The sequence below is a fragment of the Pogona vitticeps genome, chromosome 2, assembly GCF_051106095.1.
Source record: "Pogona vitticeps strain Pit_001003342236 chromosome 2, PviZW2.1, whole genome shotgun sequence".
NCBI lineage: Eukaryota > Metazoa > Chordata > Lepidosauria > Squamata > Agamidae > Pogona > Pogona vitticeps.
The window spans coordinates 167,570,420-167,598,419 of NC_135784.1; the positions used below are offsets into that span (position 1 = coordinate 167,570,420).

The following is a 28,000-nucleotide window of genomic DNA, read 5'->3' on the forward strand; positions in this document are numbered from 1 at the left end:
GCATACAAAGGCTTCTGCAGTTTAGCCCTCAGCGCCACTACGTCCCTGGCCAAATGGCCAAAAGGGGCCCCAAAAGTAAAAACTAGAAGTGGGGTAGGTTCATTGGTGTCTGGAGTTAATTGGGGAGCCCCACCCTACCCAAACCAGGGTTAGCTGGAGCAAAAACCTGTCAATCCTGGAGGCCACCAGAAGCAGAAAATATATTTTCATCTTTTTTTTTTTCAATTACACTGGATGGACATTGGGGGGGAAGGGTGTTGAGGGGATGCAACAATGTCAAGAGGAGGGTCTGCATCCATTCCAAGGGTTACACTTTGCTCAGCCACAAGGTGGAGCCGTCATGTCCTGAATGACAACAGTGAGTGACGGTGTTGTTTTCCCTCATGGCTGACCATGAGGGAATCATCCAAATCTGGACTATGCTTCCTGTCCTGCACTCTTTTCAAAATGTGGCAGTGCATTTCTCAACTCAAGACTGCCCACAAGACATGAACATACCAGAGACACTGTGTTAAAGCAACAACAACAACTTATTTTAAACCCCAGCTTCAACCCTTTCCATTTTCATGTGATATACTTGCTGAGGGAAAGAAAATGACTGGAAACCCACACCCCCATCACAGTCCTTACTGTGAGAGAGTGGAAAGTTATTCTGCAGCCACACAGGATCATGGCCCATGGCACTTCTTAATTTCTAGCAGCTGTTCACCACGTTATAGCTCTTTTTCAGTCTTTATTGCACCAACATGCATAAAGGAAGGAATGGCCATTACTTCAGACAGAAACTGGCCAAAATGACTTATAGCCCCCTGCAGTATTCCAATGGCTTAACTTGTTTCTGCCCTCCTGCCACAGGATGATGGATAGATATCCATTTAACTTTTCTGGATGTATATTCATGTGACTAAAACAAGGACGACCTACTGACGCCTCTCTAAATGTTGTTGGACTCTTGACTCCCATCAGCCCTAGCTAGCAGAGCCAACTGGGAAGGATGATGGTGGTCCAGCAGGATCTGGTGGGCCATAGTTGTCCACACCCGCCTTAAGAGAAGTCAGAACAAGAACCAGTATTTGAGAGATACGCTGGGTTTTTCCTTCCTTTCCCTCCTCCGAACAAGACACCAAAGGTACTTAAATGCAAGTGCTCTGTCAGACTCTGTAGGGAGAAAGATGGATTTCCTTTCACTTACAATCCCCCAATTAAGATTTGATAACCCTTCTAACCAAGACACTTTAGTCAAGCACAAGAAAATGAGCTTAATGCAAAAATGATAAGTAGAGGGAATAAATTCCCTTGCTGGCTTTGGAGACAAATGAGAGCCCTGCCATCTGCAACCGACTGGAATTCCTGCAGGAACGTCAGTCCTATGTGCAACATCCAGGCCTGAACCTTTCCATCACAGAAGGTCAGGTCAAATGGGAATGTCCATGTCTGTGCATACATGCACACGCACAGACACACACACCCTTTCTGTTGCCTTTCCTTTCCTACCCCTTAGGATGGCTGCTGACACATGGCATGGCACAAAAAGTCAAAAGATCTGCCCCACACCCTGCACAGCTAATTCCATTGGACACTCCAAATCTACTCATAGTGAAGTGCAATTTGAACAGGAGCAGCACAGTCATGGGGAAGACTGTGTTCAGGAGAGGTACATACCTGCTGCTCCCTCTGCTGTCCAGCTGCTCCAATGAATCAGGTGCATTTGTGATGGGAAGGAGTTCCACAGCAGAGAGACCACCACCAAGAAGGCCTTGCTGGTTTTGGTGGTAGCCACAAGAGACCACGTTTCTAGCCATCAAAGCAGAGAAAGATATATACGGCAAATATCGTGCTCAGATGCCCTGGACCCAGATAGCATAGGCTTTCAAGGCCATTACTCACATTGGAGAGTAGAAGGTTTCTCAGGGGACAGAAGTAAGCTAACTTACTTACCCATCCAAAGTGAAAAGTGAATCCTTAGCAACTAAATTTGGCAGGGCAGACCTACACAAGATGGATGGATGGATGGATGGGAGCCAGCCTGTTAGTGAGTCCACCCAACTGCCTGCCCAGATCCTTGCAAGGGCAAGGAGAATTGGTACCACCTTACAAACAGAAGCTTTGCCTCTCCAGCATACAACAGTGCCAGATGCCTAAAGAAGAGCGGGAAGCGTGCCTTTGGCAGTAGCTTTCTCTTCAGAGGACCCAGTGACAAGTCCGGCAGCAGTTGGGCAGGGCGCCCAGCAAGTGTCCAGCTCCCAGCGGGGAATATATATAGCCTTGGTAACCGCTTTCCTTTCAAAAGATCTAGCGCTGGGTCCAAGCCAAGAAAAGTGTTTCACTCAGAGGGGAAAGAAGGGGGGCTATAAGGTCCCCACCACCACCACCACTGTATTCGCCTTACCTGCAAATACAGGAACTGAGCAAAGGCAACAAGGGAATTGTGTGGTCTTATCACTAGGAGCTCAGCTTTGCAGAGTACAGGGACAAACTGGGAGCCAGATTTCAAAGATTTTATGTGGGGAATTAGGCAGTTTATCCCATACACTCCGTGCGTTTCCATGGCCAAGTGGGGATTTGAACCGTAGTCTCCACGAGTCCTACTTCGTCACTCGGTCCACTGCACCACCCTGGGTATCCCGATTATTTTAGGCCGCCCCAAAATTTCTTTTTCCCTGGGGAGAAATCCGGATGGGTTTTCCGGAGACCCAGACATTTGCTTCCACGCCCAGTTCAGCGCTTAGGGGCGCTTACTGAAAGAACAGGTCGGTCCTACTAACTAACTAACTGGACTCTCTCTCCCAAAGCAGAAGACTTTCCCGCCGCCTCCTGGATTCTTCGCCGGTTTTGTTGATTTCCGGCCCTTCATAGGCGGGACTGACGCGGGGTGTGGGGAGGGAGGGGAGGTGACAAAGTCCGCATAATTTCCTCCTTGTTTGGGCCCGTCCTGAGTTTACCCCACTCCCAGACAACAGAAGCGGAGGGTGAGCTTGGTGGAATTGTCGGAAGCGGGCAGCTTTCCGTTGTGGAGGTATTGTGTTTCCCCCGCGTCGTCTGCCAAAGCGTTGCAGCGTGTGCTGTTTTTAGGCGAAATGGAAGAGAAACAGGGAAAATTGGGGGGGGGGGGAGTTTGTTGCGCGACTATCACAACCCCGTGAAGAGAAGAGTTAGGCACTGGCTTCTTCCACGGCGGCCGTTGGGCGCGCCTCTAGGTCAGATTTGGCGGGCTGTAGTTGTAGCCTTGCGGGTTGCCCTCTTTCTGTCCGCCGGAAGGAAGGCGTCGACGAACGGGCGCCGTCTGAGGGCACAGGACGAGCTTCGCCTCGGCTACTCAACAGGAGAGCCCACTGGGTCCAGAGGGGGGGCGGACTCCCAGGAAAGCGGGCTGCCGCGCAAAGGCTGCTGCCGGAACTTGGAATAGCTGTTCTGAGCACTTGGTTAAAATGCCTTTGGGGCAGTCCGGAAGCTGACGGAGCCCCCTTTTATTTTGTTACGGACTGCAAGCTGATGTCTCGCACCGTGTGTGAAACAATCTGCTTTTCATGTTTCAAAAATAGGGGCGGCTGGAGGACTTGAGTCGCTCGCACGGATTTCGCCCGCCCACCCCAGTTACAAACGGCGTGTGTAGTTAAGTAAAGAGGGGGAAACAATAGGCGAGCGTCTGGGTTTTCCTCCCAGGGGGCTTTCAGATCCTAAAGTGTCAAAACACTTCTGAAAGTGCCAAGAGAAACCCATATCAGGGTGGTTGGACGGCAGATTTCATCAGATCTAGCCAGCGGTGAGGGATGACGGACGTTCTGCAAGAATCAAAGGGCCCTTGTGTTTCTCAAAGCAACTTTGCAAATGTCATATAGTTACACAGGAAAACTCATGGGTGTGAGTGTGAAGCTGAGCAGATTAGTAGTATTGGGCAACTGCCTGAAGACAGGTTAGTACCTGAGGAAGAGACATGACTGTAATGCACCTGTCTACCAAAATGATCTACTGTATGGTATCCATGGAAAATTATCTTGAGGCCTGAGGCAGAAGAAAATTATCTTGAGTCCTGAGGCAGATGTTGTTTTGGACCGTTAGGCCTTCAAATACCTTTCCTGTCAATAAAATTACGGCGGAGCATGAATGAACAGGTTGCTACTTCTTTCATGGTACCCCAGATCCTCCCTTTCTCTGTCTAATGGGAAAGCTGCCCAGAACCAGTTTGCTCCCTAAGATGAGGAGCCAGATAGCAGTATCGTCCCTACCAACATTCTGGAAGAGAAACTGGCTGGACTGGCAGTTCAGTGTTATTTTAGTACTAGTGGGAGCAGGAGAGCTGAATTGGGACACAGGCCAATTGCGTAATTTCTGTAACACGGTCTCCTGCTCTTTCACTGTTCCTGTCTTGCCATTTCACCCCAAGGTTAAGGTTTGCCCAGGATCCAGCAATGCAGCCCCTGGCAGCGTCTCCCCTGTTGTAGTAGGAATCTGTGCCATGACCTTATTTCAGTGCAAGGTGGGTTGGTTTAAAGCCAGTGCTGCCTAGCGTTCCCAACAAGAAAAAAAAGAAAAGGGGGTACTAAAATAAAGATTTCAATTGAGTTTTGGCTAATACGAGAGCCAATGTCCATCCACCCTTTAGTACTGGAGAACAATCTACTGTGAGATAAAGGGAGGAAATTCTTTGAAATTAACTGACCTCAGTTTCCAAACAAAAGCAGAGGTAGCCATGCTAGGTATGAAACAAACGTCATTTCCTGTGTGGATGGTTGTATCAGATACAGCTGCTATACCTAGAATTCAGGGGGGAAAACTGAACACTGGTCTAGAATGAGGGAGGAGAAGAACATGGAAGAGATTATCTGCTGAGGGCTCTAAAATCTTAATTGCTATACAGTATATCTGGTTCTTCATGTCATGGGAGAACTGATTTATACCAGATTGTGTTAATGTATGGTTTTGATAGGGTCTGGCATGTTTATCCATGTATTATGTATTATCTAGCAATGAAGGCAGAAATAAAGTGCGAATCTTGAAGAAATACTTGGTTTTTATAGATGGCTGAATAGCTCAATGGTTTAGGTCTCTGGCTGCAGAACTAGAGGTTGGGAGCTTGATTTCCCCCAATGTGTCTTCTGGGAGAAGAAGCAGCCTGGGTGGCTTTGGGCAAGCTGCACAGTCTCAGGACACCTCACAGAAGAAAGGAAGGGTTCTAAGTATTCTCTACCTAAAAAACCCTGAAAAAGTTCACCATAAATCAGAATTTAGTAGGCAGCATGCTATTATTCTTTGATGACGATGATAATAATAACAGTAGTAGTAGTAGTAGTAGTAGTAGTAGTAGTAGTAGTAGTAGTAGTAGTAGTAGTAATAATAATAATAATAATAATAATAATAATAATAATAATAATAATAATAATAATAATAATAATAATAATAATAATAATAATAATAATAATAATAATAGATCGAAAAACATAGAAACTAATGAACGTGCATCATGCAGTACATTCAAAAAGTGATGTGGACAGATTATATTAGCCACAAAAGATTGGAGGCTGTGGATTACTGCAAATACAGCAGATAGTAAAGGAGGAAAAAGAAGCCTAAATGATGGTATCAGTGCAAGTACAGAAAAAGTACTTAAGGTGGTGAAATGGGGAATTGGTTGGAAACAACAAAAACAAAGGCTCAATATAAGAAATGACAATTTAAAAATAAATTAAACAGTTGGAAAAATTAACGACCACATGGACAGCACCTGAGAAATACTGATGGAAAGCATGATCTTAATTCAACATGGGCACAGCTAAAACTGGGGACCCTTACGAAAGAAATCGAAGACTTGATTTTTGCTACACAGGAACAAGCACTCCAAACCAATGTGATGAAAGCTAAGATCCAAGGAATTACTGCTAACACCAAATGTCGGCTCTGCCAAGAAAAAGATGAAACTGTGTCACACCTTTTCCATGAATGTCCAAAGATTGCATAAAAAGATTATAAAGTTAGACATGACAGAGTGGCAAAATTAGTGCACTGGTCATTATACAAAAACTATAACTTGCCAGCCTTCAAAAACCCATGGGAACATCAGGTAAAGAAAGTGCAAAAAATGCAGAAGTCAAGATCTTGTGACGTTTCTGGATCCAAACTGATAAGACACCTTGAACATAACACACCAGACATAGTAGTAATAGAAGGAATACATGTTCAGAGTATTGACATTGCAGTTCCAGGGGATGCCAGAGTTGAAAATAAAGAATTGGAAAAACTAATAAAATACAATTGAACCACATAGTTGGTTGATGAAACACACTTCAGTGGTCCCCGTAGTCACTGAAGCTTTGGGAAACAATATTAAGAAATTTCACATGGTATTATAAGTAGTTGCATATCTCAGAAATAACACCATTAGAGCTACAAAAATGACAATATTAGGAACAGATTACATACTGCACTGATATGTAACAGATACTTAGGTTTTTGGTTAAAACTTGTATCTGTTATACAATACCAGTCAATGTTTTTATAATTTTGATTAACTGGTTGGTGTTTTTGAATAATAATAATGCGTTGCAGCACCCTTCAACTGATGTGCATTTTTGTTTCTGAATGCCTATGGAGTTGTAAGCCACTTTGAGCCCATTACGTGGAAAAGCAGCTCATAAATAAATGAAAAGTGATGGTGGGAGTGATGCTGGAATCCCAGTCTACATATCAGCCACTATCCTGCACAGGCTTTCTGGCAGAGAGAAAATTCAGACTGTAGGCTATGCATCTGTATCTAGGTCTTTTATCTGCAATGTTACTCTAGCTCTGTTCGGTTGATATTATTGATAAATAAGACACTGCTCCTCTCTTCCCCTATCAATGAGTGTTCTCCATAAACTTTCTTCTTCTCTTCCAGCCATACCAGTCATTGGCCATGTGGTTCTACCTGGCAGCCTTTCTGGGCCTCTATTTTCTACTCAAGTGGTACCGTGAAAAACAGATCCTAAGCAACCTGACGGACAAGTACGTCTTCATAACAGGTTGTGACTCTGGATTTGGCAACCTGCTGGCTAGGCAGCTGGACACACGAGGCCTTCATGTCCTGGCAGGTTGCCTTACACAGCAGGGGGCAGAGAAGCTGAAAGAGGCAACATCAGAACGCCTGAAGACTGTCCTCTTGGATGTCACCAGCACTGAAAGTGTGGCCAGAGCAACAGAATGGGTGAAGAGCATTGTGAAAGACAAAGGTCAGGGCAGAACATGACAGGTTTCAGGTTCTGTGTATAGTTCTAGGCCTTCATCAGTAACTCTTTGGAGGTTAAAGGCAGAGCACCAAAACATTTTGGAGTACAGGAAGGCACCTTATACCAAGGGAGACCATTGGTCTATGGTTCCCAACCTTGGCCCCCCTAGATGTTTATGGACATCCTAGAAATCCTGGTCAGCACAGCTGATGGTGAAGGCTTCTGGAAGATTTAGTCCAAAAACACCTGGGAACCCCAAGTTGGGGATCTTGACCAGTGGTGCTAAAACTGGGGTCTCCAGATGTTCTTGAACTGCAGTTCCCAGAAGCCTTCACCACTGGCTGGTATTTCTGGGAGTTGCAGTCCATCTGGGGACCCAAGTTTAAGAACCACTGGTCTAGACCAGCACTGTCAGCACTACCTAGGAGTAACTTTCCAGGGGTTCAGGCAGGATTCTTTCCAAACCTTCTAAGAAACATCAGGAATAGAACAGAACTTGGGTGATGTATAAAGCATTTAGGAGCTTAACCAGACCTGTTCTCTGTTCTTCCCATGGTTTCTGCACAACACACCCGAGATTAATATCTTGTATGATTTATATTCTTAGGTAAAGGTGTAAATCATTACTCATTTTGTTCTCATAGGTGAGAACGAAGCATTCCAAATGCTTTCTCACTGCTGGATGAGATCCTGAGCTTTTTTTGTGTGTATGTTTAATGTTTTGACTCTTTTTGCCAAAAAAAATCACACAAATGCTTTCCGTGCCGATAACTTCCATTTTGCATAAGGCCTTTATTTTTCATTCAAAACCAAAATACAAGGTTTTAAACATAACATAAAAAGTTATTGCATAAATATTACTTTTTTTCTTTTTTGCTAATGGTATAGCTGATGAAGTAAGTGTTAGACTTATCTCCCATGTGCAGGAGTGAAAACTATGGCAGTGTTTGACTGCTCTTTTTGGCAGGGTGTCTTGGAATGTCAAGACGTGCTTTTAGCTGAAAATAAAAACATTTTCAGTGTTACATACTTCAGCATACTTTGAGAATCCCACACATTACATAAAAACCAGTTCTATTGTTTCTGGATAGACCCATTTTCATTTTTTAAATCCCCAGAGTATCCTTTCAGAGAGAATTACTATATTCACATCTTGCCTTTCTTCCAACAAAGTTCATGGCTTTTCCTCTGTTTGCTCGGCTTAGCCTGCGGACGTGTCAAAGTTCAACCAGCAAGTGTCCTGGCTGAAACAGGTTTGGAATCAGGGCTCCCCCTTGTTCCAATTTAGCTTTCCCAATCTGTTGGTTTATACATATGTCTCTCATTTAAATGACCACCAACCAAGATGATAGTTGTTGATGGGAGTTGGGCTGTAGAATGTGGATGCATCAGATGGGGGAAAACTCATTCTGTTTCACAATTGTGTTGTCAACCTTCATGACTTTGTAGAGTTCCAGTGAAATGCATGAGTTGGGGTAGCAAAAATGAGTGACTCAAGAGCAGGAGGAGAATTTTTAATTTTTTTTAGTTCAGTTGTTGTATTTTACCACCCTGTAGAGTATCCTGTGGAATTTGCAGCTTTGGCACCAACAAGTATAGCCAGCTGTGGAAGTGTGTAGATGGGAGGGCAAGGTGCTCGAAACTGTTGTGTTTCTAACCATATCCTTCCTCTGCCCCTTTGATAGGGCTCTGGGGCTTGGTAAACAATGCTGGCATCTCGGTCCCCACTGCTCCCAATGAGTGGCTGACCAAAGAGGATTTCAGGAAGATCATAGACATCAACCTTCTTGGTGTAGTGGATGTGACTATCCATATGCTGCCCTTGTTGAGAAAAGCCAAGGGGAGGATCGTCAATGTTGCCAGTGTAATGGGCCGGATATCCTTCTTCGGTGGTGGTTATTGTCCTTCAAAATATGGTGTGGAAGCTTTCTCCGACAGTCTCAGGTAACTGCTATGAGTTGATGTCTTTCTTCCTAGTATTACACTGAGGTATCATTCCCTTTTAGAGGACAAAGGCCATCTTTGTGAAAAACAGGGCGTCCAAACCAATTGCATAACACGTCTATATTTTTAGCAAGGTTTGCAGAGTGTAACTTTCTACGTGTAGCCTGAGGATGTGAATAGGACTCCTGAAGAAGTAACGGCTGGTCCTTTCCTTTCCAGACGTATGAAAGCTGCCAGAGAGGGACTAGTCAAGTGAGGAGGAGGAGCTGGTGAATGTCTCCCTGCAGCAGAGTAGGGACCCAACATGCTTAAAGGAGGCCATTGCTCAAAAGGACATTCTTGAATCCCACCGTATTGGGACAATTATTGGCCAGCCTCTAATGTTCCATTTCTGGACAAGGTGTTGGAGTAAGTCCTGGCTTCTCAGGTCCAGAGGCGAGATGGATTATCTAGACTGATTTCAATCTGGCTTCAGAGATGGAGACTGGTTTGGTCAACTTGATGGATAACCTGGGCCAAGAACTGGACATGGGTAGCATCTCCCTGTTAGTTTTGCTGGACCTCTCAGCAGCTTTCAATACCATCAACTCCACAATATCCTTCCGGGCCTCCTCTCTGGGATGGGACATGGAGGCACCTTTTTATGGTGGCTCCCCAGTCCTTTCCTGGAGGATAGAAGGTGGTGCTGGGGAACTTCTATTGGACACCCTGCTCTTCAGCCTGTGATGTCCCTTGGGATTCTGTTTTGTCCTCCATGCTATTTAATATCTAGATGATGTATTTAACGTCTGCATCCACTGGGAGATGTTATCCAGAATGTTGGGGTTTCGTGTCACCAATATGTGGATGACACCCAACTCTATATCTCCTTCCCATCTGAATGCCAGGAAGATGTTTCAGTACTAGAGTGGTGTTAGGTGTCAGTAATGGACTGGGTGAGAATGAAATAAATTGAAACTTAATCCAGACAAGCCTAGAGGTGCTCCTGGTCAGTCAAATGACAGATCAGGGAACTGGCATCCAGCCTAGGTTGGATGGGATTAAACTCCACCTGAAAACAAAGGTGTATAGCTTGTGGGTCTTCCTGGATTCATCCCTGAGCCTGGATGCCTAGGTTTTAGCTGTGATCCAGGAGCACATTTGCACAGTTAAAATTAGTGTGCCGGCTCTGCCTGTTGCTGGATATGTCTTGTTACAGCAACTCTACTGGTTGCTAGTCTGTTTCTGGACACAATTCAAAGTGCTTGTTTTGACCTATAAAGCCCTAGACAGCTTGGGTCCAAGCTGTTTCAAAGACTGCATCTCCCTATATGAGCCTCCCCAGGTTTTGAGATCGTCAAGAGAGGCCTTTCTCTTGGTCCCACCACCCTCACAAGTGCATCTGGTAGGGACACAGGAGAGGGCCTTCTCTGTCACTGCTCCCAAACTCTGGAACTCCCTCCCACAGGAGGCCAGGTTGGCCCCATCTTTGCTGCTCTTCTGCAGGCAGGCAAAGACCTTTCTCTTCAGGCAGGATTTATCTTAGTCACTTGCTGTCTAAGAGGGTTTTTAATAATGGTGCTGTTGGGTTTTTGTTGTTTCAATATGTTTCTGTTACTGTTTTCATCTACTAGTTTTAATTTTTGTTTAATTATTTTTTTAATATAGTAAAAAACTTATTGTTCTTAGCATTTATTACGCCATGACATACAAACATTTTGAGTTACGAACAGCTCCGGATGCGAAATATTGCTCTGAGTTACGAACCATTCCTTGACTTACGAACAACAAAAAAAAACACCCCGCCTGCCCTTTTTTTTTGACCTAAGTTCATCTTAGGTCAAAAGAAGAAGAAAAATTATCCCCCTAGTGGTAGAGGATGGATTAATCTGCTGTGCATTAGTTCCTATGGGAACTAGTAATGCTTTGACTTACAAACCGTGCCTTGAATTAAGGACAACAAACAGCAGGAACGGATGAATTGGTTTTCAGTGCATTCCTATGGGAAATGCTGCTTTGACTTAAGAATATTTTGACTTACAGCCACCGTTCCAGTACGGATTAAGTTCTTAAATCAAGGCACCACTCTGCCTTGGGTCCTTTTTAGGAAAAAGACAGAATATTAATATTTTAATACACGCACAGAGAGACAGACAGAGAGAGAGAGAATATATATATTCTTTTTTATGTACCAGTGTGATATGTTCTGCTGTTTGTTACCAAACAGACTAATTCACTTGCTTTTCAAAAATAAAGATAGGAAAAATTGGTCAATAGAGAAGGAACAGTCTGATTTCCACACACACCTTTGAGTTATTTGTAGTGGTTTTTTATTGTCACCATCCCAAAGTTCTACCTGCTCCACTGAAAAAAGTATAAAGTAATCGGTGTCCTTTTATGGACATTGTCTTCTGGTGCTGCATAAGGAGATAAACATAATACTGTACTATAAAAATAATCTTATACAGCTGGCCTCTGATGTGCTTGTCACACATTTCACATGCATAAATACACACACACACACATAACAGCCCCAGTTCTGAGAAAAAGGAACAGGTAGCTGAGGCAAGAGCTGCTTTCACTCCTCTGTCTCTCTCTTGCAAAAGCAGTTTTTCCCTAACTCTGGCAGCCTGCTGTGAAGAAATGTCACCTTTCTTCTCACCTACTTCACAATAGGATTGCAGAGGTGAAGTGGACGAACAAACACTCAATCCACCCTTTGGTCTTTTTGATAAAAGTGCTAGGCACAACTTCAAGAATAGTCATAAAATCGTAGTAAAAACTGGAGGAGGGTTAAAGTTCAGAAGAAAGTCCACCTTCTACCTCAGATTACTACAGTTCATATTGGGATCACAGGTCACCTATCCTCCTCTGCCATTAATACTGCCCTCTTCCCCACCACTTAAAAAAAATTGGCAGCTGACATAATTCTGAATTGATAAGATAGTTTGCGAAACTGCAGTGCTAATCTGACGTAACACTACATTTGAAAAATGCAATTCAAATGCTTTTTGAAGGAGAGTCAAGAAGTGTTCATTTGAAGGGGGATGGCCCCCCTATACTGGCATACCTTTCTGCATCCCATAGTATGAACAAAAAGCAATCAGTTTACTATGAAAGCTGGAACCTATTCTATGAATGGTGGAAAACAAATTTATTTATTTATTTATTTATTTTATTTCTATCCCGCCTATCTGGTCGTACTAGACCACTCTAGGCGGCTCACAACAAACAGCAACAACAAAATTTTAAAACATTACAATTTAAGAAAGATAGAAATTAAAAAGATATAGAAAGAAAATCGTCAGGAGTTTTCTGTTGGAAAGGCCCGCTTATACAACAGCGTTTTTAATTGTTTCTTGAACATGCCCAGCGAGGGAGCCGCGCGAATCTCAGGAGGTAAGTTGTTCCAGAGGCGAGGAGCCACCGCCGAGAAGGCCCTATTTCTGGTCTTTTCCTTCCGGGCCTCTCTCGGCGTTAGGCTCCTCAGCCTCACCTCCTGGCTTGCACGAGTGACACGGGTAGATCTTGGTGGGAGAAGGCGCTCCATCAAGTATCGAGGTCCTAAACCGTTTAGGGCTTTGTAAGTAAGCATCAAGACTTTGAAGTCGATGCGGAATCGGATGGGCAGCCAATGCAACGCGGCCAGAGTGGGGGAGATATGTTGGTATCTTCTCACTCCACTGAGTAATCTGGCCGCAGCATTCTGCACCACCTGTAGTTTCCGCAGCAGCCTCAAAGGTAGCCCCACGTAGAGCGCATTACAGTGGTCTAATCTTGAGATTACAAGCGCATGCACCAAAGTGGTGAGAGCCCCAACATCGAGGTAGGGCCGCAGCTGGGCTATCCGCCTAAGATGAAAGAAAGCGGTGCGGACCACGGACGCCACCTGGGATTCCATGGTGAGCGCCGGGTCCAGATGGATCCCCAAGCTGCGGACCCCATCCCTGGCGGACAGAGTCACCCCCCCAAAAGTGAGGGAGTTTCCCATATCCCCAAGTGTGGGGGCACCCACCCTCAGTACCTCCGTCTTGTCCGGGTTCAGCCTCAGCCCGTTCTCCTGCATCCATTCCAGTACGGACTCCAGGCAACGCTGAAGGGACAGAACGGCATCTCCTGCAGTTGGAAAAAAGGAGATGTAGAGCTGTGTGTCATCCGCATATTGGTGGCACAGTGCCCCACACCTCCTGATGACCCCACCCAGCGGCCTCATATAGATGTTGAACAGCATTGGGGAGATGATCGACCCCTGTGGGACCCCACAATTGAGGCTCCACGGGGCCGAGACAGCCTCCCCAAGCTGTACTCTCTGGGGGCGGTCCACCAAGAAGGAACGGAGCCAGGCCAATGCGAGGCCACCAATTCCCAACTCAGAGAGCCTCCCCAGGAGGATACCGTGGTCAATGGTATCGAAGGCCGCTGAGATATCGAGGAGGACCAGCAGAGACACTTTGCCCCTGTCGGCCTCCCTCAATAGGTCATCACACAGGGCGACCAATGCCGTTTCTGTTCCATGGCGCGGCCTGAAGCCCGACTGGAATGGATCCAGGGCATCTGTTTCATCCAAGAGCGCCTGAAGCTGATCGGCCACCACCCTCTCGACTACCTTGCTCAAGAAAGAAACATTGGCGACGGGCCTATAATTGCCAATTTCGTCCGCCGCCAAACTAGGTTTCTTTCTGATGGGCCTAATGAGTGTTTCCTTGAGGGCAGAAGGAAATCTGCCCTCAAGGAAAGACCCATTAATTATTACAGTAGCCCATTCTGTTGTTGAAGGCCTGGCTGCCTTGATTAGCCAGGCCGGGCAAGGGTCCAAGGAGGAGGTGGTGGCACGACAGCGATCAAGCGTCCTGGCCACAGTGTCGGGCGAGACGGGCTGAAAGGAGTCAAAAGTCACCGGGCAAGACGGAGCGCTGGACATCTCAGCTCGACTCACTGTATTCAAAAAAAGGGGAGAGAGGTCCCGGCGGATGGCCTCCACTTTAGATTTAAAAAATGCTGCAAATTGGTCCGGTGTAAAACTAGGGGGAGGCCTATCACCCGGGCCAATTCCGGATAGGTCACGTACTATACGGAATAATTCCGCCTGCTGGTTGGATGCCTCACTTATCCGGTTAGTGAGGTAGGTTCGACTGGCAGCCTTTACCTTAGCTTGGTAAAGGTTAGTAGCGACCTTAACAGCTATACGATTAAAAACCGTCGGGTCCTTTCTCCATTTGCGCTCTAGCCGTCTCCTGACCCGCTTCGACGTCCGGAGATCCTGGTTAAACCAGGGCGCCGGGCGATCTCTGCGGCGGAGAGGGCGTTTAGGCGCGATCGTGTCTACGGCACTAGCCGCGGCGGTGAACCAGCCGTCGACCAGAGCCTCGACAGGAGCGCCAACCAGGTCAGCCGTAACCCCTCTCATGGCATCCTGGAATCCAGTCGGATCCAGTAGCCTTCGAGGGCGGACCATGACAATAGGTCCTTGCTCCCTGCGAGGGGGGAGAGCCATCTTGAGGGTGCATTTTATTAGGTGGTGATCCGACCATGACAAGGGAGCCGACTCAAGGTCAGTCACCATCGGACCACTCTCACTCCCATTGGTGGAAAAGACCAGGTCTAATGTATGGCCACCCACGTGTGTAGGGCCGTTAACATGTTGGGACATGTTCAAGAAGGCCATGGTCTCCAGGAACTCAAGAGCTGGACCGGAGGTCCCTGCCCCCGCATGCACTTTAAAGTCCCCCAGGACCAATAGCCTCGGGGAACCCAACAGTGCCGCGGAGACAAAGTCCACCAGCTCCGGTAGGGAAATGGCTGGGTCGCGGGGAGCACGGTAGCCCAGCAAGATCCCAATACCGTCCCTGGCCCCAATCCACACGTGGAGGGCCTCAAGACCCGGCTTTACCACCGAGGAGCGCCTAGCTACCTCCAAGGTGGATTTGTAGACGATGGCAACTCCCCCCCCGTCCCTCCAGTCTACCCTGGTGTTGGACAGCATAACCGGGTGGACAGATGAGAGCTAGGGGGGGACCCCCCTCACCGCCAATCCATGTTTCGGTTATGCAAGCCAGGTCTGCATCTTCCTCCAAGATAAGGTCATAAATTAGTTGGGTTTTGTTAGATACAGACCTGGCATTCAACAACACCAGGCGTAGAGTAGAGGGCTGGCTGGTCTGGTTACCTCGATATTGAAGGTTGGTCTCCGACTCAGAACAAGGAACAGCCTTTAAACATCTGTTCAAAGTTCTTCTGACACGAGTAGGGACGGAGCCAACGCCATATCGCCCTCTACCAATGGTCACAGAGATGTTTTGTGGCCCCTCGCTGGGAAAGCGGGCCCCCCATTCCATGACGAAAAGGAGAGCTTTGACGAAAAGCTTTGTAATACGTAAATAGAAAGTAAATGACCGCAATGAATAATATGGAGAAGATATTGTTGAAAGAAATGTATTATTATACAAGAAGGCTTATAGGCTAAACTTTACAGTATGTATTGTTTTTAGATAGAGATATATACATATAGATACAAACACACGCACACACACACACATATATATATACACACACACATATACATATACACATATACATATACACATATACATACACACACACATATATGATGCTGTTTCTTATATGTAAGTTTTTATGTTGGGAAAATAAAATTTATATATAAAAAAAGCAATCAGTACCCAAGAAAAGAGACCAAGCTTACTCACAGTTAGCTGTACATGATGTAATTGATGGAAAATACGTTGAACTTAAAGGTGTCAACTCCAGCGCAAATCACAGGTAGTGTAGACACCCTCAGACAGACTAATAGAGAGTTTGAGGACACTAATAATTAAAATGAGAGAACTACTTCCAAGACCTATGATTTCTCTTGATTGTCTAATCACAGCTAGGGAGATACATTGCATTCCCGCTGGGCTGAAACTCAGGCTGTTTGAGAAGTGGACTCTATCCTAGCTAGGAAATTGAATAGTATCATTCGCAAATACACTCACAGTGATCAAGTGGGGTTTTGTAAAGAATAGAAAACTAAAAACAGATTTAAAAACATTGATAGACAATATGAAGATCTCCCAGAAACAACAAAAAAACAAGCTGGTTTTCTTTTTCTAGATGCAGCATTATAGAAAAAGCATTTGACAGAATAAGGTGGGGAGTTCATGAGAACAATTTTGCCAACATTGAATTTAAGAGGACTGTTTAATCTTTTATATCAGCATCCAACATTAAGAGCACAAAAATCATCAACTCCTATTTAACTCCAAAGAGAGAGAATAGGGAGGTCCCTTGTCTCCCATTTTATTTGCAGCATTTTTGAAACCCATGCAATTATGATAAGAGATCATAGACCCAAACCCCCAGAGATACTCAGCCAACTTTGTCTAAGTACTAGAAGCTCCAAATCCTTGACCCGGGACCAGCAAATCTGGCAGTTCCCTTCCTTCCAATGCCAGCACTGCAAAGAAGTCCAAAATTCAATGTATAGCAGTAGCAATTCTGGTAGGGTATAAGATACCAAATGGCTAAGCACTGGATTTAGGGCGATTTTGCTCCCACCACACTCTGAAAATTTGGATAATTTTATTTTTATTTAAGAACAGAAGAAAGAAAGCCAAGTTACAAAAAAGAAAATGTTTAGATTAGTAATGTATTCACGAAGGCTTTAGATTAGTAAGTCAATTCAATTAAACAAGAAAAATCCAAATTGCAGCAGTTATAAGGAAAGAATATAAAGAATGCACATGCATAAAATAAGAAAACTAACTAGCCTGTCCTGCTTACCTGTAGGACCTAAGAATAGACATAGACAAGTTTCTGAGCTTACACAGAGCACATGGTTCCCTCCAGTGTGCTCCGGGGGGGGGGGGAGGCGATCTTAACAGTTCTTATATATTTATACCCTACCTGTGAATGGTACCTATCCACCAATCCTTGTGGGTGTTCCTCAGAACCTTAAAAAAAAAAAACCAACCAAGCAATTCCACTTTGATTTCTCACTAGAATACAGCTTTGAGTTATAACCAATTTATAGCCCCTATTTCAGATGGTGTCCGAGTGTCCTTTAGTTACTCCCTATAGATATCCTCTTGGTTAACCAGATGTCTCTCTCCTGGGAACTCTTAGCATTCTGTGCCAGCTGTCCTCTATCAGCCTTCCAGATGCTTCCGAGACAAGTGTAGATTGGCTTTTGCGGTAATTTATACCTGGGTGTTTTGGAGCATTTTACAATTTTTTCACACTTGGTTTTGATCGCTAATGACTAGAGATGGGCACGAACCTCAGTTCAGAGGTTCGTGGCAGTTTGTACATACAGCACCACAGGTGCTGCACATTCCATTCTGCCACCTCCCCAGCTAATAACCCACTCACAGCCAACTCTATATTCCAAGGTTTATAGTATATAAAGTAATTGCTGTTCTTTCTATTCTTTAAGGCTTGAGACTTCCAGTTTTGGAGTGAAGGTCTGTATAATAGAACCAGGCTACTTCAAAACTGCTGTTACAGATCCAAAAAACTTTGCGGACCACTTCAATAGCCTGTGGGAACGGATGCCAAGAGAGGCCAAACAGGCATATGGGGAGTCCTACTATAAAGGAAGTAAGTATCCTCCTGTTGTCTTAAAGTCTGATGGCTCTCCACTTCATGTTCATGGTCTTCTGTATTTTGCTGGATTGTAGAATATTGACCGATAGCACCCTATTTGTCCTACAACAGGATAACCTGGTTTCTACACTCAGAGTGCCTGGAAGTAAGTTCTGTTGAGTTCAGCAGAACCTGTGTCCAGATGTGCTTCTGCAGACTGACCTAGACACCAGTCCTACTCGAAGGAATGCAAGTTATTTGTCAGTACCTGCTTGCGATAAACACCTTGAATTAGAAATAGCCAAATATAATTCTTCACCAAGAAAGCAAAATGGCTAGAAATAGTGCATCAGCAGTTGTGCTTCTGTTCATATGGAAGCTTAAAGAATCATGTGGGTGAGTTAAAGATGTTTTGTTCTACTGTCCATAACTGTAACAAGTTTTGTACAGTGCACACAAATGCACGTGTGTACACGAAACTTTGCCAGTGATTATCCACAGGCTTTCAGAGCTAAGTAGAGGTGGATTTATCTATCTGATCTTTGGATGAAAGAGAGCTGTATCCTTCTGTCACCAGAGATTGCTATGATGTGTGATGTCAAGTCACTTTTTATGGTGACCTTTATAGAATTTTTCAGATAAACATAATGTGACATGTTCATCTTCTCACTTGCCCCAAGGAGCTCCCACGGATGAGAGGGGGTTTGAAGCCAAGTGTCCATGGCTCAGCTTCCAGATGCAGGATACTTTAGGGACCACCTTTTCCTCTGATCATCCCACCCAGACAAAATTGTAGAGAGGCTAGAGATGTGAAAAGGTCTGAGATTCGGTCTTGTATTGCTTCGCAGAATTGTTTCTATATTTATTTATTTTGCTTTGTGTCAGGTTGCCAGATTCTCTTGTTCCTCCCCATGCACACATGCCATCTTTATAGAGACGCCTTTCCTGTTTGGATCCCAGTTATGGCAAAGACATGATTGGAGACAAGATTTCTCGGAGACTGCACCTCCATGGGGCAGTTTCTTTGCCTCCGTTAGCAGCTTCTTTGATGGCATCTTGCTGGTTGTTAGGAGCCTTCTTGCTCAGCTCCTCTGATGTCAGAATGAGGTCACAACCAGGAGAGGTTCTTTTTCTCTGCAAACTGAGAGGCAGGTAATAGGCTGAGCCTTCAACTGGTCAGGATGGATCTTGTTAGGTGAAGATGATGGTTGAAGGTAGGCTATACAACCTGTTGACAGCTATGGTGTCATAGTGGATAGAGTGTCAGACAGGAATTTAGGAGGCCTTGAGCGAGGATCCTAGAGGAGTGAGCAGGTGCTTAAAAATAACTTTATTCTGAAAAGCTTCAAGGCCCCCTTGTACTAATAATCAACTACCCATTTTCTTTAAAGATGCTCCTGAAATTATTAATTCCTTATTTTTAATTAAGCTATTGATAGGAAAAATATGTCCTGTGACTGAGGATGTCACACTTCAGGTAACAAGTGATCCCCAGGGTTTGGGATCTGTGTCTTTGCTTTTCTACTGGAAGCAGGCTTTCGGGTCACGCTGAAGGTTTCTTTGAGTATTGTTACGAAGGCTGGTTGTGGAGCCAGAGGCTGGGAGTTGGATTTCCCACTGTGCCTTCAGGGAGGAAGAGTTGGGCTGTGTTGCTTTGGGCAAGCTCATGACATGACAAGCAGAGCTTGATAAAGTTGCTTTCTTTAAGACATAAGACATAAGAAATTTATTTGTCATTGCGCTCACAAGTGGGTGCAACGAAACGAGGTGCTCTTCCCCAAGGTAAAACTGGACAACACTACCAAAAAAAGTTAAAATATACACAACTTTCACCATCCAAATATAGATACCCCGTTTTCTCTCAGCAATTAAAATTCCACCAAAAACCTATGGCCCCGCATTTAAACTCAATACTGCACTTGGGTAAAAACTGTTCTTGAATCTGCTTGTCCTTGCTTTCAATACCCTGGATCTCCTTCCTGATGGTAATAGTTTAAAGAGCTGATGTCCCGGATGAGAGGAGTCTTTCAGTATGTTAGATATCTTCCTCTTACATCTGTTCTTATACAATTCTTCCAAAGAGGGGAGTGAACAGCCAATGATGTTTTGGGCCGTCTTAATCACCCTTTGAATTGCCTTTTTCTCTGCCACTGTGCAGCTCGTGAACCATACACAGAGACAATAGGATAATATGCTCTCAATCGAACTCCAATAGAAGGTGATCAACAAACTCTCAGTCAATTGTTGCTTTCTAAGAATCCTTAGAAAATACAACCGTTGTTGTGCCTTCCTGATTAACGCAGCGGTGTTTGCACTCCAAGTCAGGTCATTTGTTATGATAGTCCCAAGAAACTTACATTCAACCACCTGTTCCACACAAACTCCATCTATATACAGTGGCTGAATGTCTGCTCTTTTTTTCCTATAGTCCACTATGAATTCCTTGTTTTTTTGGATGTTAAATAAAAGATTGTTTTTTTTGCACCAGCGGGATAGCTGTAATACCTCGTCCCGATACGCAGACTCATCATCCCCAGAGATAAGTCCTACTAGTGTAGTATCGTCTGCAAATTTGATAATCCTATTACTGGGATGGTTATTGGTACAATCCGATGAATAAATGCAGCTCCCACAATTCTCCTAACCAGCCTAGCCATAGGTCAGAATCCTCTGATGTCAGAATGAGGTCACAATCTGGTCTGTGTCTCTGCAAACTGAGAGGCAGTTAAGAGTCAGGCTGAACCTTCATCTGGTCAGGATGGATCTTCCTGTTAGGTCAAGATAAAGGTTGAAGGTAGGCTATATGACCTGTTGACAGCTATGGTGTCATAGTGGATAGAGTGTTAGGCATGAATTCAGGAGGCCTTCAGCGAGGAACCTAGAGGAATGAGCAGGTTTTTAATAAATAAAGGTGAGGTATGTTTGAATACAGGTACACATTTTGAGGAGGTACTTTTTAAGGCTGACCTTTGTTCTCCCTGACTGCATTGTCTGATGGGGCGGGGTTTCAGCGCGCGAAATTCTCTGATTCTATTTTTTACCCTAATCTTGCATAACATGGGGGTAGGAAAGCTTTAGGGGTCAGATCATACCTCCACACTATTAGAGAGCAGGCTGGGTAGGTGGGGCTCAGCGGCCTTGGAAGGCAGCCCATCTAGGAGAAGGAAAACTCCGATTTCAAACCTCCACTACCTTGTGGCTATATCCACTGATGGAAAAGGCTTCAGGAGTTAATCTTGAGGCAAAATCCGGAGCCGGAGTCCCGGAGGCAGTTTGTGTCATTCTGGCAACTCCTGTGACATCACTGGAACCAATTGTGTTGGCTCTTGCCTTTCCATTGGACTATTTCAGCGACGTGGAGAGGGGGGATTTGCTGCTTGGGTAACAGCCTACCTTCCATGTTATTTTACCCAGGCTTTGTGCTCTGGAGAGGACACTCCAGCTTCACATACAGCGTCGAAACAACATAGGAAGTAGCAGTTCCTGGTTATAAGTCTTTGCTTGATTGGCGTAGAGCATGATGCCAAGGGCTACTTCTGACGCTGGGACAGGTCATTGCACCTCACTAGGTAGCTACCACCCGCCTTAAGCTGGGCAGTCCCCAGCCAGTAAGGTGCTACCTCACCATGGTCTGTTAACCTCACGGGGTGCATGGGGTTTAGGGGTGAAAGCTGGCAAGCAGCTCGATAACCCTGCACCATGCAACAACTGTAAGAAAACTTCTGCCCTAAAGTTGGGCACCTGGAATGTTCAGACAATGATCCCTGGCTTTTCTGATGAAGGCTTTTCTGACAACCTGCAGGAAATAGACAACGTGCACAAGACAGCTGTCATTGACATGGAACTGAGTAGACTGCAGATGGACATTGTTGCCCTGCAAAAGACGAGATTGCAAGACTTGGGATCTGTCAAAGAAAAAAAACTTCTCATTCTTCTGTCAGGGAAAACCATTGAATTAGACCAGGGAATATGGTGTTGGCTTTGCAGTCAGAAATACTCTGCTGAGATCCATTGTTCCACTTACTGTGGGGAGTGAAAGAATCTTGTCTCTGCAGCTCTACTCATCAGCGGGACTGGTCACCCTCATCAGTGCATATGCACCAACACTGTCATCCACAACAGAAGTGAAAGACAAATTCTATGATGATCTGGTAGCTACTATCAAAAAAAGTCCCTGAGAGAGAGAGTCACTGTTCATTCTCGGAGACTTTAACGCTAGAGTTGGTGCTGTTCACAATTCTTGGCCCACTTGTCTAGGCCGTTTTGGCATTGGGAAGATGAATGAAAATGGCCAATGCTTGCTGGAGTTTTGCTGTTATTATGGTCTTTGTGTCAGCAACACGTTCTTTAATATGAAGCTTCAACACAGAGTTTCCTGGAGACATCCAAGATCCAAGCATTGGCATCAGCTCGATTTGATCCTCACTAGACGTTCTAGCCTTCCTAGCATTATGATCACACGCAGTTGCCAGAGTGCTGATTGTGATACTGATCACTCCCTGGTGTGTAGTAGAGTAAAACTGCGAACAAAGAGACTGTATCACATGAAAAAGGAACAAAGACCATGTATCAACATCAGCAAGACTCACAATTAAAGAAAAGTGGAAGAATTTGCCCAAGCGCTTGGGGAAACCCTTCCAGGCCCGGCTGATGCAAATGCACCTGAATTATGAGAACATTTCAAGAATGCTATGTGTAACACTGCCTTGTCCACATTTGGCAAGAAGACCAAAAAGACAGCCGACTGGTTCGAAGCCCATTCGGAGGAGCTGATGCCAGCCATCGAGGATAAGATGTCAAGCTGCATAAATGCATTGGCAAAGCAGCTACCATGTTCTCTAGACTCACAAAGAGAGTATAGCTCAATAAGAAGCTGACAACATACACCAAGATCCAGGTCCATAGAGCCTGTGTCCTGAGCACACTCCTGTACTGCACTGAGTCCTGGACCCTTCATGCACGGCAGGAGAGGAAGCTGAACACCTTCCATATGCGTTATCTCTGATGCATTTTTGGTATCACCAGGCAGGACAAAGTTCTGAATAGAGTAGTCCTAGAATTTTTAGCATGTATACATTACTGAAACAGTGGTGTCTACATTGGCTTGGGCATGTTGTGAAAATGGCTGATGGTCGGATTCCAAAAGATCTCCTGTATGGAGAATTAGTGCAGGGAAATCGCCCCAGAGGGAGACCACAGCTGCGATACAAGGATATCTGCAATCTGAAGGCCTTAGGAATGGACCTCAACAGATGGGAAATTCTGACATCTGAGCGTTCAGCCTGGAGGCAGGCGGTGCATCACAGCCTCTCCCAGTTTGAACAGAACCTTGTCCAACAGGCAGAGGCAAAGAGGTGGTCCTGAAAGCAGCAAAATCAGGGAGCTGGACAGGGGACAGATTGTATTTGTCTTCAGTGTGGAAGGGATTGTCACTCTCAAATTGGCCTTCTCAGCCACACTAGACGCTGTTCCAAGTCCTCCATACACAGCACGTTACCATAGTCTCTCGAGACTGAAGGATGCCTAATCTAATCTAATCTTGCTCAGCTAGGGATTTGCTTCTTGAGTTGTGGCAAGTTCTATCAACTCCTTTTGTTAAATGTACTAATTTTTGTTGTACTGTGTACAGTACTTTTATTAAAATGGTGTTGGCTGCTCTGAAAGCACTAGTAGGGTATGTGCTGTTATAATAATAATGCAAAATAAAATGGATAATATAAAAGTTGTTTGATTTCTGTGGGTCTGTTCTAAGTGTAACAGCCTGTCTAAACTGATACATGGCTATGATATAGAGATGGCACTGTCTGGATTGGGGGAAAAGCACATGTCTGCAAGTCTTTGTAGTTAGAACAATCCATCCTTCTCCTTTGAGAGCTGTTGCACACCTTTCCAGCCTCACATTGGAAACAGCCGGTCTGGATAGGTCTTATGTTCAGATCCATCCTGTGAATTGCAAGTACCAAAACCTATATTTCCCCAGGAGAAGTGGCAGGCTTGTGGAAGGCATGAGGTCTGGCTCAACTTGCAATCCTGAAACAGAGTTTGGGGACTTCATTTCAGTTTGTTTTGACTACAGCTTATGGAAATACACACACACACACACACACACACACACACTCTCTCTCTCTCTCTCTCTCTCTCTCTCTCTCTCTCTCTCTCTCTCTCTCTCTCTTTCCATGTTGGCTAGGGCATTCTTGAAGTTGTGGTAGTGGGATTAATGTACACTTTGTACAAAGGCAACTGTATTTGAAAGTGACTGACTTGCTTCTGTCGTTGTCTTTGTCTCTTCCCCTTCTAGTGCTCCGAGGATCGCGCCAGGTACAAGATCAATGCAGTTCTAATCTCTCTCTGGTTACCAACTGCATGGAACATGCACTGACTGCCGTGTACCCTCGCACACGCTACTCAGCCGGCTTGGATGCCAAGCTGTTTTATATTCCTGCAAGCTATATGCCAACACGCCTGATGGATCTGATACTTGGTTGGAATTATCCGAAACCAGAACAGAACAACTAGGACAGTCAAAATGGTTACAAAGGAAGAGCAGATTTGTATAGGCTCCAGGCTCACCAGCATAGGGACCCTTTAAAAATGTTTTAGAAACTTCTAATTCTTACCTGGATTCTGATGTGTGTCAAGATTACTCGGTCAGAGAGGCCCACAATTCATAACCATCCACAATTCCCTGACTTCCCTGATGCTTTATTCCAGTGGGTCTGCTGTAAGGGTAACAACCTGTCTAAACTGATATACAGTATAGCTATGACATATGGATCGTCGATAGCACTATCTGGATTGGGGGAAAAAAAGCATATGGGTAAAATACAGGAGGGTGAAATTTACTGATGGCTAGGGGAAATTTCCCTGCCTAGAACCCTCCCCACCACTTTAAATGTGCTACTTAAGCATGTCCAGGGAGTTGGACAAACAGATTCTTCCCTTCCTTCTCAGATTTTATTTTCTTAATTGGTTTGGAGTTTCCTTCCACCCATTTCCATCAAATACAGAGGGAGGCCATGACTTTCCAGGTTTTACCTGGCAAACAGCCTCAAACCAAGAATATATCAAGGTTTTACAGGCTGGAAAAATTACTTTTTTCACACCAAAGTTCCCAGAGTTGTAACCCACAAAAATGACTTTTCCAAGTTGTACACTGATTTATGCCAGATTGAACTATGTACTGGATCGTCTACAAGTCAGATCATAAGTTGAAAATGTGTATTTTGTAATTGAAGATGGCAAGGATTGAACCTGCAATTTGGTACTAGCTGGGAAGTTGTTTTTTTTCTGAACAGAAAGCTAAGTGGAGTTAGGCCTTAAAACCTTTCAGTTTAGGCCTTTTGTCCCAGGTGAGCCACATCTGGCTTGTCTGACAGGTAAAACCCCCAGAATGTTTTAGTTTGTGCGGTTTGGAATTTTAAACTGTGAGCCACCTGCTCAGAAACTTCACAAATAAATGTAGTAAATAAATAAGAGGATGTGTCCTTCTTATGGATCACTAGCTGAAGAGCAAGAAGAAGAATAAAAGGGGACTTCTGCCTCCTGCCAGTTGGAGGTATAAGAGAAGGAGAAGTATGAAGAGAGTATTATTGGACTTCTGAGCAATATTCTTACATGAGCAATGTGGTGGTCGAACTGCCACAAGAGACAAATAACAATGCAATAACTTCAGTGTACAATAAGGCTTAAAATTCTGAGTGGACAAAGAGCTCCAATGAAATCTTTCTTGAATTGTGGACCGGCACCAAAATGGCAAATAAGGGCTCATCCAAGCTGTTAGGGGCTAGATCCTGCACAGATCGTATTACTGTTTTCTCCAATGTTTACCTGGCATTCTTGCTCATACAAATTTCACTCTATGAATGCAAATGCCAAACTAGATCAGTCCTGTATAGCATGGCCAAGTGTATCAATGGCTTCCTTATCATTGATGGGCATGTCTTCAGATTGCAGTTCATGATGCCACCAATGAGTAGTGGCAGGATGACAACTGTCTCCTGCCTCTCTTGTGTCTCACTGTTGCCATGGATAGCTTCTGATCTCAGCCCTTGACAATGGGAACCAATTTCATTCCTAATCTCCTTTGAACTCAGCTGTCTTTCACATCAACTCTCTGAAAAGCATTGGGGATACACTCAAAATGATCTTCTGTGCTAGATTTTGTTAGTTAGTTCCTTCTACCCAAGAAGCACTTGCTGGCTGAATGTGGCTGTTTTAGATGAATGAGCACTAGATTAATGGTGAATGAATGCATGAATGAACTTTTAATAATTGGTGCATTGCTTGATCTCCTAACTACTAAATAGTCAACACATTTTTGGGAGAAGGAAGAGGTCATGGACACAGAGGAGAGATGGGTGAACAGGGCAGAGAAATGGCAGAGGGGAAGGGGTGTCATGAGGAAGTGTTGCTGTTGGTCCCTCTGCATGTTGGCAGGAACATTGGAATTCACACTCAAGAAAAAGGTGTGAATTCTGAAAGTAGTGATTTCCATAAATTGTCCTGGAGTAATTTAATGGGTATAAGAGGAGGAAAACAATGCACTGCTTTTCCCCCCTCTGAAGAAGCTCCAAAGTTCAATGAAAACAAGTGTAAAGTGACAGATGTAGGACAAAATATTCTAACTATCTACAGCTGCTAGTGTCAAAATAGGTGCTGCTTACTCAGGGAGGAGATGCTATCCTCCATGAATGGAATCAAGTGGTGGAAAAAGGAAGGATGGCAATGTGCAAAACTGGCTGTGTTCAACCAGAATTTGCAAGTGCTGTGAGAGCACTTAGCACTTCCTTTCAGTTCTACACAAGAGGAAGGGGGAGGTGGAAAACTCAGTTCTCAGCCAAAGCACTCTTGAACTATTTCCAGCAGATACACATTTCTATCCTTATTGTTTTCATCTTTGCTGGAAAGGTATGCCCAAGTATTGTGTTTCCCCCAAAATAAGATAAGGTCTTATATTAACATTTGCTCCAAAAAACCAAATAGGGCTTATTTTCAGGGAATGTTTTATTTTTTCCCCATGCACAATAATATATATTTATTCAAATACAGTCATGTCATCTTCTTCTGGTTGCTGCACAATGGTGGAGGGTGGAGTTTCACTTAACTGGGGATTATTTTTGGGATAGGGCTTAGAATCATTCTGAAAAATCATACTAGGGCTTATTTTCAGGTTAGGTCTTATTTTCAGGGAAATGGTAGTAGTGCTCACTGTTATTGACTGAACACAATCATATAAACTGAGAAGCATAGGAAGTGTATAGATACAATGCATCCATTTAAAAATGCATGCTAATAAATAAATTTTTAAGGGATGCACTTATTGTTGGCCGATTCTCTTTTTCTGTATTGGGCTCCCTGACTGACACACAGCACAGTATTTATAGCATTGCACACATTATGGAAAAAAAATTGGAAAGGCTGCAGGCCAATCACCTGTCAACCCATTTAAAAAATGACTGTTGGATGAGTTATGGATATTCTACTAGATTTTTTTTTCTCCACTGAGTGCGGGTGATGGCTTCACCTCCAGCAACTTGATTCATCCAGTTCTACAATGAAGGCAGAGATTTTTTTTAAAAAACCCTCAAAACATCTTGTGGAAAGCCAAACTGACACTTGTGCTGGGGGAATGGGAGGATCAGTCAGAAAAAGTACCTACTCTGTGCACTTAAGACTTCAAATAAGATTTTTAATGACTTGTTGCAATTACTTTTTATATCTCAAAGTGATCACACATATAGTAACCACGTGTGATTAAAAGATAACGTATGGGAGAGAATGCCACTTGTGGGCAAGCTTAAGAAATTGCCTCTTTGCACCCACTGAGTCCGCGCCCTTCAAACAACTCACAGCCTTGATGGTTTTGCATTCAAACAGATCTTTTCATCTTTCAAAGCTTTAAAGGTGGTAGGCACCTAATTCTTCTACTGGAAAGAGGCCATTTCTGAACATGTTGAGCCTGAGCTCCCTTTTGTGCCTCTGGCAGACGGAGTGATTTTGGCATCAGTTCCAAGACGTTAAGCACGCTTGATGTGTTTCAGGTGGGAATCTTTGAGACAAGGATTCTGGGGGAATGGAAACTGAGGCTGCTGGTGCTGAGCCAGATTTAGTTTCTCCGCTACAAGGAACAGGGCTGCCCCAAGCAAGGTCTTCCTGCCCAATTTTGCTTCACTGGACCAACACCTCCAGTCTGTGGCTGCCCTTCTTCCTGCAGACAGGCACTGGACCTTGATTCTCAGCAGCCTCCACCATTTTGACAGCAATGCTGCCTTGCTTGAACTTCACCACACATCTGTAAG

The 28,000-nt window shown here is 44.5% G+C and overlaps 2 protein-coding genes across 3 annotated transcripts in view; one reads left to right on the forward strand and one right to left on the reverse strand.

Annotated features, from left to right (window-relative positions):
• The first annotated feature begins 109 nt into the window (after positions 1 to 109).
• Positions 110 to 25,175, forward strand: LOC110074425 (retinol dehydrogenase 16). The gene is made up of 5 exons (XM_020784573.3): positions 110 to 3,016; positions 6,872 to 7,202; positions 8,885 to 9,143; positions 17,554 to 17,717; positions 24,001 to 25,175. Exons 2-5 carry the CDS (start codon positions 6,890 to 6,892, stop codon positions 24,216 to 24,218), a joined length of 954 nt encoding a protein of 317 aa, XP_020640232.3. The 5' UTR covers positions 110 to 3,016; positions 6,872 to 6,889; the 3' UTR covers positions 24,219 to 25,175.
• The window catches only part of LOC110074448 (unconventional myosin-Ia), an 81,770-nt gene continuing 78,748 nt past the window's right edge, over positions 24,979 to 28,000 (reverse strand). For both annotated transcript variants that reach the window (XM_072991140.2, XM_072991141.2), the window contains one exon: positions 24,979 to 27,993. In XM_072991140.2, the coding sequence (XP_072847241.2) occupies positions 27,870 to 27,993 (124 nt within the window). In that variant the 3' untranslated portion in view covers positions 24,979 to 27,869. The remainder of the gene's footprint in view (positions 27,994 to 28,000) is intronic.